Raw genomic sequence first — 14,501 nt, 5'->3', positions numbered from 1 at the left:
CAGTCACCCTCAAGATATTTATACAAGTTTTGAATTTCAAGTCAATTTGTTGTTATCCAATTAGGCATAAAGTTCTAAGGGGCAGGGATATGGGCTAAGAGAAGTTGGCTGGTAGAGCATGGGGATTAATTGGAAGGGAAGTGGTGTTAAGGGCTAAAATTCTAGCTAGTCTGTCTAAAATATCTAATTAGTGGTCGCCAATAAATTATAAGCTTTAGCAAGAGTTAGACTTTTAAGCATTTATTAAGGAGAATAAGAATTTGGTAAAGAGAGAGAGAAAGGTCTAGATTCCTATCTATTAAAGGGAGAGCGCATTTCTAGCTCCCTTCTCCGCCAGAGTCCAGAGGAAAGAGAGCGAGACTGAGCGCCAGTCTCTTCCTTCCTCCTCCCACTAGCCCGCGTCACTTCCTGACTCCTGGTCTTGCCCTCAAAGACCTTCCCTTCATGGGCAGAACTCCTCTACAGTAAGTATCCAGCAGGTGGCGTTATTCCAATCGTTACAGTGGGATAGAGGTCTTATGAAAGCTCTGGGAGTCAAGCTAGAGCAGTTTCTCACTCTAGTTCTACCAGAAACTTCTTCTGACCTTTACCCATTACTTGAGTATATATGTATTGGAGAAGGCAGATTCCTAGGTCAAAGAATCTGCCTAGTTACCCAGGGGGAGGGGATATCTTCTGGTCAGTGGCATGGGGGAGTTCAGCCCGGCCCCCCAACACTCTTTCCCTCCTGAAAGGGCTCAAGGCCCAGGGAGAGGGTAGCTGGAGGGCTATCTCTTCAGATCCCCATTCCCAGTCCCACACTCCTACTCACTGTAGCTCAGAAGGAATGGTGAAACTCATCTGAGGCCGTGCAAAACCATTGAAATGGGAGCTTAAGGTGTGGGTGTAGGCCCCCATGTCCTCAAAGACCAGCCAGTCACCCACATGAAGCTCAGGCAGCAAGATGTCTGTTGGACCCAGACGGTCAAAGGTGTCACATGTGGGACCCCACAGTGTGCAGGGGTAAAGGAGTGGCTTGCCATCAAACTTCTGTACCAGATGGGAAGGAGAGAATGAAGATTCACCAAAATAAAATGACTCTTAGCTCACACCACCTCCATCTCCTATTCCCTACCATTCTTTTTGTCTTAGAGCATGCTGGTCTCTGTTTCTAAAATGTCTTCCCTCTCCTTCTTTCCCTGCTGAATTCCTACTCACTTTTCCTGTTGCATTTTTACTTTAAAACTCAACCCAGGGTCAGCTAGGTGGCATAGTGGATAGAGCTCGGACCCTGGACTCAGTAGAACCTGAGTTCAAATCAGACATCAGACACTTAACACTTACTATCTGTGTGACCCTGGGCAAATCACTTAAACCCAATTGCCTCACCAAAAAACCAAACAAACCAATAAACAAACAAACAAAAACCTCAACCCAAAGACCACCCCCATCAGGTTTTCTTCTTAAATTTCCACTCCACACCGACCTTCATCCCCTCATGAACTTCCTGGATAATATTGCACAGTATAGGTGGTTGTTGTTTTTTAAAGGTTATTTCCCTACCAGACTTTGAGCTTCATGAGGACAGGGTCTTTATCTTATTGAAATTTTACATCCCTATACCTGAGCATAGGATCCTGAACAGTGCATGCTTACTAAATGTTTGATGAATGAATGAATGAGATGAGAGGGGAAGCAAGTTCCAAGGGACCATAGCTGTGTGTACTAGAGCCAGGTACATCATGAATGCCACAATGCATTCCATTATATACAGTTTCTATTTGCTCTACTCCTTTTCATAATTTATATTAAGTATAGGCTCACAGTTTAGGACTTTTATAAATATAAAATTCGAAAATATTTTGCTCCATGTTTCTAAACTACTTAGATCTCTACTTCCAAAAGATACACTTGCAAAGATTATCCTACACCTATGCTTAAAGCATGTGATTTGGAATCAGAAAGACCTGAGTTCTAATCTTGGCGTGGGCACTTAAATTGGATATCCCTGAGCAAATCCCTTAATCTCTTGTCAGTCTCAGTTTGTAAAGCATATTCTTCAATAAATCTCACTATTTGTATTTCAGTTCTGTGTATAGACTTTTTTCCCCTATGGTATCTCAGCTAAATTTCTAGAAAAAAAAAAATCGCTGATTTAGAGGACAATTGCTGCTAAATGTAGGAAAAGTATAGGCAGCAAATTTAATCAATTTCCTTTTTTAAACATTTCTATGACCTCTCCTAAACAGCTGGGATGTAGAGGTACCAGCTACATTCTGGTCACCTTTGAACACATTAGGCAGTCACTACTGTCTTCAGGGTAAGCTGTGAGTAGAGGCTGGGGAAGGATGGTTAAGATTATATCTGAGGGCCCACACTTGACCTGGAAATCTTAGGAAACTCGCTCTTTAGTAATTGAATTCCTTACGAAATAAAGCCCCTTCCAGCTGACTTGTTCTATACCAGGACGTTCCATAAAGTTTTCTCCTGCCCTACTTCCAGAACAGTCAAAATCAGCTCTTGTCCCCTTGCCCCTCTTGCCTTCACCACATGAGGTATCCTTGTTTCTTTCTCCCTCCGAATAACTCCAAAAGAGGTGTAAAATCCATCATTGAGATAGTACATCAGTCTCCGGCCACCTTCAGGGAAAAGAAAGGGGCTCAGTCAGGAGGATATTTGTGGGATAGGGAGGCTTGTGCTTCCCTGTTATGTTCCCCCTAAGCTCTCTTCCCTTTTGGACTTGTCTATTCTCCAGGGAGGCTGTGAGTTTTCCAAATCTGGAGTTCTGCATGTAGAGGCTGGAGAAATGTTCATAAACAAACACTTACTGAGAACCTTTCTTCCTTACACAGAGCTTAGTGCTAGGCACAGGGGAAATACACAATTTGCATAACACAATCCCGCCTATGATATGTAATCAGCCTGGAAAGATGACTGGATCAAGATTGTAAAAGGTTTTAAATTCTACACTGAAGAGTCTCTATTTTATCCTAAAGGCAATGGGGAGCCAGTGAAGATTCTTTAGCAAAGGAGTGACATATTCTTCTCATAGATATTTCAATCCTTTGACTGTGTCTTTGCATGAATAGACTCCAGTGTCTAAAATGCAACCACTATTATTCTCATCACTTCTGCCTCTTAGAATCCCTAGCTTGCTTCAAAGCACTACTCAGGTACTACCTACTCCATGAGGTCTTCCATGATCCATGAAGTTGTTAGTATCCTCTCCCACCTGCAATTGTTTTGTATGTGTTCATGTATCTTGTATTTACTTATCTGCACCAAGTCCCTTCCCCACCCCACCTCCAACACCAGTAGAACATCAGCTCCTTGAGGACATGGAATGTTTTATATCTGTCGTTGTATCATATTAGGCACATTTTCTCTGGAAAATAGAATAGATTATTTGGATAGGAGTAATATAGGATAGAGCTGGAAAGAGAATGTGGCATCTGCTTGGGAGGACCTTGAATACCAAGCAGAGAATGTTGAACTTTACTTGGATGGCAGGAGGGAACGGCTGACAATGTTTGAGTAGAACAGTGCCTTGGTAAGGTCTCTGCTTAATAAAGCTGAACCTGGCAGCCTGCAAAGACCCATCAGAGGGAGCAGTGATATTGTCAAGTGGGAGGAGAATGGCTCAGAGCTGAATGGGTCAGAAGAACTAGGCTCAAATCAAACCCCATCTGTGTAAGCCTGGGCAAATCTTTTAGCTTCCCTGGGCCTCTACTTCCTCCTGTGTAAAACGAAGGCATTCAACTAGATGGCCTCTCAGGCCCATTCTAGCTCTATCTATATTCTATATCTATCTATCTATCTATCTATCTATCTATCTATCTATCTATCTATCTATCTATCTATCTATCTATCTGTCTGTCTATCTATCTATCTATCATCTATCATCTATCTATATCTATAATATATCTATCTATATTCTATATCTATCTATATTCTATATCTATCTATATTTATACCTATATAATATCTAGATATAGTCTAGCTGAATGGGATCAGCTGGAAAAGAGTGAAGGGGCCAGACATTTTAGATGGCTACTGAAGTAGTTGGGCAGATGGTAGGAAAGGAATATGACACAGAAAAATAAAAGGACCATTCAGAGGTGGGTTTGGCAAGACTTGATAACTGACTGGATATGAGAGAGAAGGGAGAGGATCAGTGAAAAGTCGAGTGTAACCCAAGGCATTGATGCTGAGCCATCATGGGAATAGTGGTACCAGACAGAAATGGGTGAGAAGGAAAATGAGGTGTTTGTATTCAGATGGGGGTTGGACTAGATTCCTCTGAGATTACTTGCATGATGCTGTGATTGGGGTGTCAGTTTGGCCCTCGGCCACGCTATGGACCAAGTCCAAAGACCATGACCTGGTTGGGGAAGTTATCCCAGTCTAACAAGACCTGTACAACAGCCTGGCACACCTTGCTCCATCACGTCCTTCTTGCCAATGATGTTAATGGCAGCAGTGCACACTTTGGTGCCATAGAAGCAGCCAGGTTCAGCTATGATCTCTACTCCACTGCCTTCTGGGAAATACTGATCCAAGGCTCTGTTGATCACAACTGCCATCTGTTGGAAAGAGAATGTTCTCCATCAGTACAGACCACCCTACTTGGGCACCAAGCCTCTACTCCCTTCCAGCTAAGCCAATTATCATGGACCCACTTATTCCATGACCCTCAGCATATGGCTGCTTATGTCTCATGCCTGGTGCTCACTTGTCCCATGGGGATGTTACTGGGGGCCCTGCACTGTGGCATGCCAGGCAGATATCTGACATCTCTCAGGACTTGGCATCTTTCTCCTTAGATATTAGAAGTGATCCATGTAGATCAGCCCCTCCAGCCTTGCATCTTGGCTTCTCACCTCTTCAAAGGGAAGCACAAAGTCCTTCTTGCCTGGGAAGCCCCCTCCAATATCCAGGAGGCTCATTGGGTGCCCAGTCTGGAGGCCCAGGTCAAATGCATGCCGGGCATCTGCAATGGCCTGGTGGAAGCTCTGTGGCGTCTGGCAGCCGGAACCCACGTGGAAACTGAGTGGAGCCAAGCATCCTGTTAGTGTGCATGCATGAAGACACAAGGCTACCTCTGTACTCATTTACACATAAGCATAGAAAGGTTCCTACACAGACACAAATACATACACACAGAGATGCATAAACAGAAATGCTTTTCTGTTTACAAAGCCCTTCACAGTTTACAAATTCTCACAAAACCTCTGTGAGGAGCACAAGGCAGACATCATTGTCTTTGGATGACAGAGTAGAAACTGAGACCCAGAGAAAGAGAGATATTTGCCCAAGGCCAAAGGTCAAGGTCATTGATATAGCAAATCAGTAGCAGAGCCTGGGTTTGGACCCAGGCCTTCTGGCTCCTAGTCTAGGCCTCTTGCCTTTCCAGCACCCAGGGAGAAGTAGAAGTCCCTAAAGACAGACTCACCAGATGCCAACTACAGTCACTCCTAGGTCCTTGGCAACAGTCAGCAGATGGCCACACTGGTCCAGGGGGGCCCCAAACTTGGCACTCAGGGGAAACAAGCTCTCACTGTCCTGAGTCCAGAGTCTGAGGACCAACCTGCCAAGGAACCACAGCCCACATTTCTCTCAAGCCTTAACAAGGTTTACTAAGGTAAATAGTGCAAATATTATCCCCACTTTACAGGGGCCCTTAGGGGTGAAGCAACTTACCCAGAGTCCTATGTCTAGTCTTAGAGACAGAACTTGAAGTCAGGTCTGACTCAGGGCTAGTGCTCTTTCTAAAGCTTCACCTGACTTCTACAGAATAGGAAGCTTTTGAAAGTGGGAGACCCAAAGGCAAAAGGACCCACATGTACAAAAATATTTATAACTGCTCTTTTTGTGGTGGCAAGGAATTGGAAATTGAGGGGCTGCCCATCAATTGGGGAATGGCTGAACAAGTTTGGTATATGAATGTAGTGGAATTCTATTGTACTGTAAGAAATGATGAGCAGGAGGAGTTCAGAGAAACCTGGAAGGACTTGCATGAACTGATGATGAGTGAGATGAGCAGAACCAGAAGAACACTGTACACAGTGTAATCAATATTATGTGTTGATCAACTGTGATAGACTCAATTCTTCTCACTAATACAATGGGACAAGAAAGTTCCAAAGGACTCATGATGGAAAAAAGCTCTCCAAATCCAGAAAAAAAAAAGAACTGTGGAATATGGATGCGGATTGAACCATGCTATTTCTTTTGTTTTTGGTGGGGTTTTTTTCTTTTTTGAGGTTTTTCCTTTCTGGTCTGATTCTTCTCTTATAACATGACTAATGCAGAAATATATTTACTGTTATTGTACATATATAACCTATACTAGATTATGTGCTGTCTTGGGGAATGGCGCAGGGACAGGAGGGAGGAAGAAAAATTTGAAATTAGAAATCTTATAAAAACAAATGTTGAAAACTATTTCTATATGTAATTGGAAAATAATAAAATATGTTTATAATTTTAAAAGGAAAACAAAAAGGAAAGAAAAGAAAGTGGGAGACCTGTGGCTCCAGGAGTCTTTCGTAGACACCCCCACTCCATCTTTACTTTTCCTTATTTCCCAGACTCCCCTGAGTCAGCCTAGCTGCTGATTCTGTCTAGACCTTATGCCCACCTACTATTGTATAGTACTATTGTATAGTACTGAGCACACAGCTCATACCCCAGGGTCTAGCACCTGCTTTTATCTTCCCCTAGCTACATCCTGCCTTGAACCTCTCCTGCTTTGCTCTAAAGGCTGTTGTCTGTCACTTTCCAATGTCCCTCCCTGTCCATGAGCAGGAGGAGATACCTCCTTTTATCACCAGTTATTAATTGGGACTCCATGGTCTGGTCATGTCACCTGTAGCAGACCTCTGCCTCTCACCTGTGTCAAGTACTTTCTGATGCTGTGGCTCTATTAATGTGCTGGGATATCCATCTGTCACTAGCCCCTGGATCTCCTTGATGTCCAGTGACCAGGCACACATATTTTTATCTATCTATCATTCATCAATCTTATTCATTCACGCACTCATTATTACTAACAGTAACAACAATAATAGCTATTATTTTTATATTATACCTTAAGATTTGCAAAGCACTTTTCATGTTATGTCATTGGATGTTCGCAACAATCCCCAGAAGGGAAATGTTATTATTATCCCCATTTTACAAATGAGGAAGCTGAAACTGATGAGGAAGCCTTCTCCCCCTTCTCTGTCTCTTGCTTGTCAGGTCTACTTGGACTCTGGGTTCAGACCATCTCTGCCTGTCCCATGATCCCACTGGCCAGCACCTGATGCTAACATTGGTGTGCTCCAGGTTTCTTCTGTCACCCTTACCTGGCAGTGGGGTGAAACTTGGCAACCTTGGCAATCTCTTCCTCACAGTCAAAAGTCATCAGCTGGACTCCATGGCTGGCAGCATATTGGATGTGAGAGATCTGCTTACAAGTATTGGCATAGATGATGCGGCTGGGGGCAACCCCCATCCTCAGAACCTGCTCCAGCTCCACCTAAGGCAGCAGAGCAGAGGTCATCCTTCTAGGGGCTGCACCCTTCTCACATCCTCAATCTGGGGGACTCATTAGACACAATGGAGCATTCCCCTCCCCAGCCCAAGCTCCCAAGAGCTCTGGAAAGCCCAGGGGAAAAGGATTGGATACAGTCATGAGATCCTGGACATTTAGGTCCTACTCCATCCCCATTCCTTCCCATTCCATTTAGAAAACACGAGTCCCTTAGAAGAAATATTGTAGTCTTACTGGAGAGGCATAGATGGATTTAATGCTCCCTGGATGAGAGCTCCCAAGGAGTTCTTGGTTGGGGGAGGGGGGGAGGAGGAGGAAAAGAAGTGACCAAAATGTTGTCAGTTCCTCCCTGTCCAAAAGCACATACACATAGATGCTGCTTTCACTGGTAGCCTCCTGTTCATGGTTTTGAATCTCCCCTGCCCCATGCCGCTAGATGAATTCTACTGGAGATGTCACCAATGGGAAAAGGAAAGGGAAGAAGTGGCCCTTCTTGATGTGTGAGTATGTTGCCCACATTATGATTTCCTTTCAACCCCATGGACCCACAGCCTGAGTTCTTTTATAATTCTCCTTTGCCCCCAGCTACTCTTTTCAATCCAGAGCTGCTAAGTCTTTCAAAGAACCTTTTCTTTCTGCCCCTCATAAATCCTCCAACTTCCCATCATGCAGCCACACTCCCAGGCCTCCTTGGTGCTCACCAGACTTGCACAGTCAAAGCCAGTGCCCAGGTTGGCCAGCACCTGCAACACACTGGGGCTATTGTTGCACTTCACAGCAAAGAAAGGAGTCACATGTGGCAAGGCTTTTAGGAATGTCTGGTGCTGCTCAGCCAGAACTCCCAAGTCAGCCACCATGAAGGCATCTCTCTCAACCTGTGGGTGAAAGAGTAGGGTAGGGTCATCTCTGTGGTATAATGAAGAACTTTCCTGACCCTCACTGTGCTATGATCTTCTGTATTCTGCTTACTCCAAATCACAACTAATTAAAGCAGTTCCTTGCAGTTGTGAAGAAGGAACCACTGGCAATCAAACATGGCGTGTTTGACAGAGACTTGCCCTGGGAATCAGGACATCTGAGTTCAAATTGGGGTTCTGATATTTTCTAACCATAAGACCTTCATTGAGTCATATAATTTCTCAAAGCCTCAGTTTCACCATCTTGCAAAGTGAACATAGTACCACTTGTACTACCTAAGTGCAAGACTTTATACTCATGACCATTAAATTTCATCCTGTTTGATTCATCCCAATATTTTAGGTTTAAAGATCTTTTTGAATTCTGGATCTGTCTTCCTCTGGTTTTAGCTATGCGTCTTAGCTTTCTGCTATCTGCAAATTTGTTATGCCTGCCATCATTTCCTTTATTCAAACATTGATTAAAACGTTAAACAGCACAGGACCAAGTACAGATCTTTAGAACACTGAACAAAAGACGTGCCAAGTAGACATCTCTTTGACCCGGTTAACAACTACACTTTGATTCCAGCCATTCAACCATTTCTGAATCTACCTAATTGTACAATCATCTATCTTGCATCTCCCATTGTTTTACCCAAAAATTAGCATAAGAAGTTTTTTGTTTGTTTTTTTATCAAATGCTTCACTAAAATCTAGGTAAGCTATGTCTTCAGAATTTCCCTCACCTTCTGGTCCACTACGTATGAAAAAAGAAAAGAAGTTAGTTTGACACATCCAAAATAATTCTCTTCTGCAGAGAATACGGAAATGAAATTAGTGGATTGGTTCTTAGTTCTCACCTTCATATGTTATCATCATCCCATCCACCTGTAGCACTATTAATATCCCTGTTTCAATCCCTCTCTTTCTCCAATATAACTTTTATAACTTCCCAAATTAATTTTGGTTTTCTTTTCTCACCAGCCTCAGCTCATTCTGAGTTTTATCAGAGTTCCAGACACATTGTTACAGGAGAAACTCATAACTCTGTATTCATCAGCTATTACTTGTCCCTTCTATCATTTAGTTGGTGCTGGGAATCGAGGTCTGGACCTGAATCAGGATGACTTGAGTTCAAATCCAGTCTCAGATACTTGCTAGCTGTGTGACCTTGAGACAGTTTCTTAGTCTCTGTCTACCTCAGTTTCTTCACTGTGTAAAATAGGGTTAAGGATAGTATCTACCTAATGGAGTTGTTGTGAAGATCAAATGAGACAGTATTTGTAAAGTTCTTTGCAAATATTAAAGTGTTACATAAATGCCCTTATTATTATCATTATTTGGGGGGGTGGTTATGTTTGAAAAATCTAATTTGGTTGGTGAGTTCCCTGAGAATCTTCATTATTCTCCTCACATATGTTTCTTGGTTCTGGAGAGTTAAAAGGCTCTCTTTAATCCTGGAGAGCTTGGGGACCTCCTTTAGCCCCAAGGAGTTCAGGGATCACTATCCCTCAGCCCCTAACAACTTTGAATTCTCTAATCAGCTCTTGAGAACCCTTGTTCTAAGAGTACTTGAATGACCCTCATCAAACTCTGGGAGCTCTGAGGTATCCCTATGCTCACAAAATCATTGTTATCCAATGCTGCCCTCACCTCTTGTCCAGCATTCCTCTGTGACAACACTGACTCCTTTGGACCAGGAAATGGGAAAACTGCTGGGAAAGTGGGTCATTGTCCAGTATGGGAATTTATTTTTCTTGATTACACATGTAATGGGAGCTTTATTTTTCTTGCCTCCTCAATGTGGAGTATGGGGAAAATGGGACAAGAGGAGCTAGATTTTCCTTTGAAAATAAAAGAAAATGGAATTTAAAAGAAAATAGAATTTCTTAGTTGGAAGGGACCTTAAAACAGAATGTTGGAGTGGGGAAAGACAATGCTGATCTAAAAGGGCCCTTAGAGGATAGAATATGAGAACCCAAGGAATTTCAAAACAAAAAACATAGGATGTCTGGACTTGGAGGAATATGAGAAAGCAGAACATAAATGAATATAATTTTTAAAAGCCCTTCGAACATAGACTGTCAAGCTGGAAGGAACCTTACAACATAGAACACTAGAGATGAGAGGGATCTTAGAACAAACTGTTAGAACAAAGAAGGATCTTAGAACACAGAATGTCAGTGGGAAGGATTCAGAGAATTGCAGCAACCTCCTCATTTCCTCACTTGGGAAACTAAGGATCAGAATGGGGCAGTCATTTGCCCAAAGAGTTCTTGGGAGAGTTGAGATGAACCCAGGCACTCTGGCTCCCATCTTTACTCTCCATTTTCAGATGGCAAATAGGTTTGATCCTTCAAGAATGGAGTCCCTCCTTCCCTGACTTCCCAATATCCTCAGAACTCATGCCTCATCTTCTCTTACCGAGTCTGAGAGTGCCTGGATTTTTTCCTGGACAAGGTTCCAAGCAGAGGTTCCTGGCTCTAGGAGGATCACCTGCTCTTGTAGTTCCCCAGGGCTTCCAGCCCCCTTAGGAGCTTCATTGATGGATTCTGGCCCCTCAGAGAGGATTTGAAGACAGGTTCTGGAAAGAGAAGAAATGGCTGTGAGATTTCTGTCTTCTGGTTCATTCTAATACCCCATCCCAATCCCTCCCCCCATAATCTGGCACTGGACTTCACCTCCTTCCCTTGCTGGAAACAATCTTCTCCAATGGATTCTAGAATTTAGAGAAGACAAAAACTTCAGAGATCATCAAATCTGATCTCTCATTTTGCCAATAGGAACCAAGACACAAATCGCTGAAGATTTTGGCTCTTTCCTAGATGCACCCTATGGACCTATCACTGTCATTCAAACAGCTCTTTTACATTCAAAAGTCCTTTCATATCCATGAAAAAAATAGAAATTCCCCACAAGCCCAGCCTCTGAAACACCTGATGTCTCCCTTTGGCTCTGGGGAGTCAAAAGGCTCCTTTCAGTCCTGCAAACTTGGGGAGCCCATTTAACCTCAGGGAGTTCAGGTATCAATATCCTTCAGACTAAGATTCTTAGTGTACTCTCCCTAGCTTCTGTGGACTTTGAATTTCCTACCATTAGCCCTTGAAAATTCTTTTGTCTTCATCTTCTAAGAACACTAGGGTTACACATCAACCTGTGGAAGCCACGAGGCTGCCCCATACCCATGCAAGCATTGTTATCCAAAGCTGCCCTCACCTTTTGGCCAACATTCTTCACTGACCCCTCTGGACTAGGAAGTGATGAAATTGCTGCTTCAGGTGGAAGCAAACCTTTTGGCAAGGAGAGAATAGAACCCAGGCAAGGCAAGGCTAGTGTTTCCAGGCAGTGGATGAATGTTGAGAGGAGACTATTTAAGGAATTATACTTCAATCCTGCCCCTCCCACTTTTGATCTCTTAGGATCCTGAGTCTTACCCTCTTGACATTTACTTTTCTCAACACCCTTCTTCTCCCCACCCCCAACAACAGTCACACAGTTTCCTAGGTGGTGAAATCACCTGAGATCACAAATTTAGAACTGGAAATAGCATTTGACATCATCTAGTCCAACTTTCCCATTTTACAGTTAGGGAAACTGAGGCCTAGAAAATTTAACTTGCCCAAGGTCACACATGTAAAAAGTGGTGAAGCTAGATTTCAAGTGCAGGTCCTTTGCCTCCAAACCCAGTGCTCTTTTTATGTATAAATATACATGTATATAGCATGTATATACACATGTGTGTCTATATGCATACATATAGGGAGAAAGAGAGAGAGAGAGAGAGAGGAGAAAGAAACAGAGAGAGAAATTAAGTCTGTGTATGTTTTCCAAATGCAAGGTAGACCGGTATTCCGTCTGTTGCAGGCCCAGCTCTTCCATTTGCCCTTAAACTCCCCATCAGCAGAGTGCCAATGTTTCCTTTTCTGTGCCTCTTGCATTGGATGAAATAATGTTCTCAATAGCTGATTCAAGGAGCCTTCCCACAAGTGGAGCTGGGAGAGCATCAGCCTTCTTTCTTGGTTGTTTTTTTTTGCCCAGGTGTTCAGAATCTCTAATTAGGTAATACCTTTGCAAATACAGCAAGCTTTCATTAAAATACCTACCAGGTGCCAGCCTTTGTCTTGGCAATTACAGATTCAAATACAAAACAAGTAGCTCCAGACTCCAAGGAATTTGTAGAAGCATGAAAGGCTAGGGTGAATCAGCACCATCTCACCCCAATTGATTTACTTTTATTTTTTTCTCTATGAGTATTGATTTGTTTTGGGTTTTTTTAGTGAGGCAATTGGGGGTTAAGTGACTTCCCCAGGGTCACACAGCTAGTAAGTGTTAAGTGTCTGAGGTCAGATTTGAACCCAGGTACTCCTGACTCCAGGGCCGGTGCTCTATCCACTGCACCACCTAGCTGCCCCTCTATGACTATTGAAATCAGTCTCCTATTGTGTAGTGTGAATTCACCAATTTGGACTTTTCACTTAAATTCTTTGCATTCTGTGCTCAGAGGAAGATAGGAAATTGAGAAGTTTAAGATTTCATCCTCTAGGAACGCTCAAGGTATTGCTGTTTGATCTTTCTCATGCTCTCCCAACCCACACTAGGTTTTTCTTTTATGTCTGTATCCTGGCCAAGGGTATGCTAGCACTAGCTATGGTTTTTCTCTACTTGCATTTGCCTTGTGATATTTGTTTATCCAATGGGGTTTAATTAAGGGCACATGATCTACAGGTATGCCTGTACTGGGAGGTGAACCTTTGTTTGAGATGCTGATTGTATCTTCCTAAGAAGTCTGTGGATGTGCCAATTGGATACCTTCTCATTCCCCTTTCCTAGGTATTCATTGCCTCATTCTTATTTCACTGAGGATGAGTGATTAGATTGGGAATGAATTGAATTGGGGAATGAATAAATTGCTGAGTGTACAGGCATACCTCAGTGATATTGTGGGGGCAGTTCCAAAACCCCAGAATAAAAGGAACATTTCAATAAAGCCACTCAGGAATTTTTTGCTTTCCCATTGCATATAAACGGTATGCTTACAGTATACAGGAGTCTATTATGTATGCAATAGTATTATGTCTAAAAAACACAATGTACATACCTTAATTAAAAGTACTTCATTGGGGGGCAGCAAGGTGAGGCAGTGGATAATGCACCGGCCCTGGTTTCAGGAGGACCTGAGTTCAAATCCAGCCTCAGACACTTGACACTTACTAGCTGTGTGACCCTGAGCAAGTCTCTTAACCCTCATTGCCCAGCAAAATAAACAAACAAACAAACAAATAAATAGAAACTTCATAGCTAAAAATGCTATCAGCTGAGCCTTTGCTGAGTCATAATCCTTTTACTGGTGCAAGGTCTTGCCTTGATATTGATGGCTGCTGACTGATGAAAGTGGTGGTTGCTGAAGGCTGGGGTGGTTGTGACAATCTCTTAAAATAAGACCATAATGAAATTTGTCACATGGATGGACTCTTCCTTTCACATGAATATTTAGAGGCCTTTGCAGAGTTATTGATTGGCCTAATTTCAATATTGTTGTCTCTGTGGAGATGGAGAGGCCCAAGGGAGGGGAAGAGAGATGGGGAACAGCCAGATCATGGCTCAGTCAGAACACACACACATTTTCAATTAGTTTTTTTTTGTTTTGTTTTGTTTTTGTGCATTAATGAGGGTTAAGTGACTTGCCCAGGGTCACATAGCTAGTAAGTGTCAAGTGACTGAGTCTGGATTTGAACTCAGGTCCTCCTGAATCCAGGGCCAGTGTGTTATCCATTGCTCCACCTAGGTGCCCCCAATGAAGTTTTTATATACCATCTTATATGGGTGTGGTTCATGGTGTTCCAAAACAATTCCAACAGTAACTTCAAAGCTCACTGATAAGAGATGACCGTAAGAAATATAATAAAAATGAAAAAGTTTGAAATATGGTGAAAGTGACCATAATGTAACACTGAGACATGATATGAGTACATGTTGTTGGGAAAATGGATCTTATAAACTTTCTTCATGCAGGGCTGCCAATAATGTTTCGTTTCTAAATATCACAATGTCTGTAAAGCAGAATTAAGCAAAGCACATAAAAAAGA

At 42.7% G+C, this 14,501-nt stretch overlaps 1 protein-coding gene across 1 annotated transcript; it reads right to left on the bottom strand.

Annotated features, from left to right (window-relative positions):
* Positions 1-807: 807 nt before the first annotated feature.
* On the bottom strand, positions 808-11,645 carry LOC122750578 (antizyme inhibitor 2-like). Its single transcript, XM_043997327.1, has 9 exons — positions 11,632-11,645; positions 10,840-10,999; positions 8,218-8,391; positions 7,329-7,501; positions 5,432-5,566; positions 4,860-5,025; positions 4,415-4,562; positions 2,521-2,618; positions 808-1,029 (listed from the first exon to the last, which is right to left on the bottom strand). Exons 1-9 carry the CDS (start codon positions 11,643-11,645, stop codon positions 808-810), a joined length of 1,290 nt encoding a protein of 429 aa, XP_043853262.1.
* Between the last annotated feature and the right edge of the window lie 2,856 nt (positions 11,646-14,501).

Source organism: Dromiciops gliroides, chromosome 3 (assembly GCF_019393635.1).
Source record: "Dromiciops gliroides isolate mDroGli1 chromosome 3, mDroGli1.pri, whole genome shotgun sequence".
Taxonomy (NCBI): domain Eukaryota; kingdom Metazoa; phylum Chordata; class Mammalia; order Microbiotheria; family Microbiotheriidae; genus Dromiciops; species Dromiciops gliroides.
The sequence above is the reverse complement of the archived record's forward strand: the minus strand, read 5'-3'. Positions and strand labels throughout refer to the sequence as shown.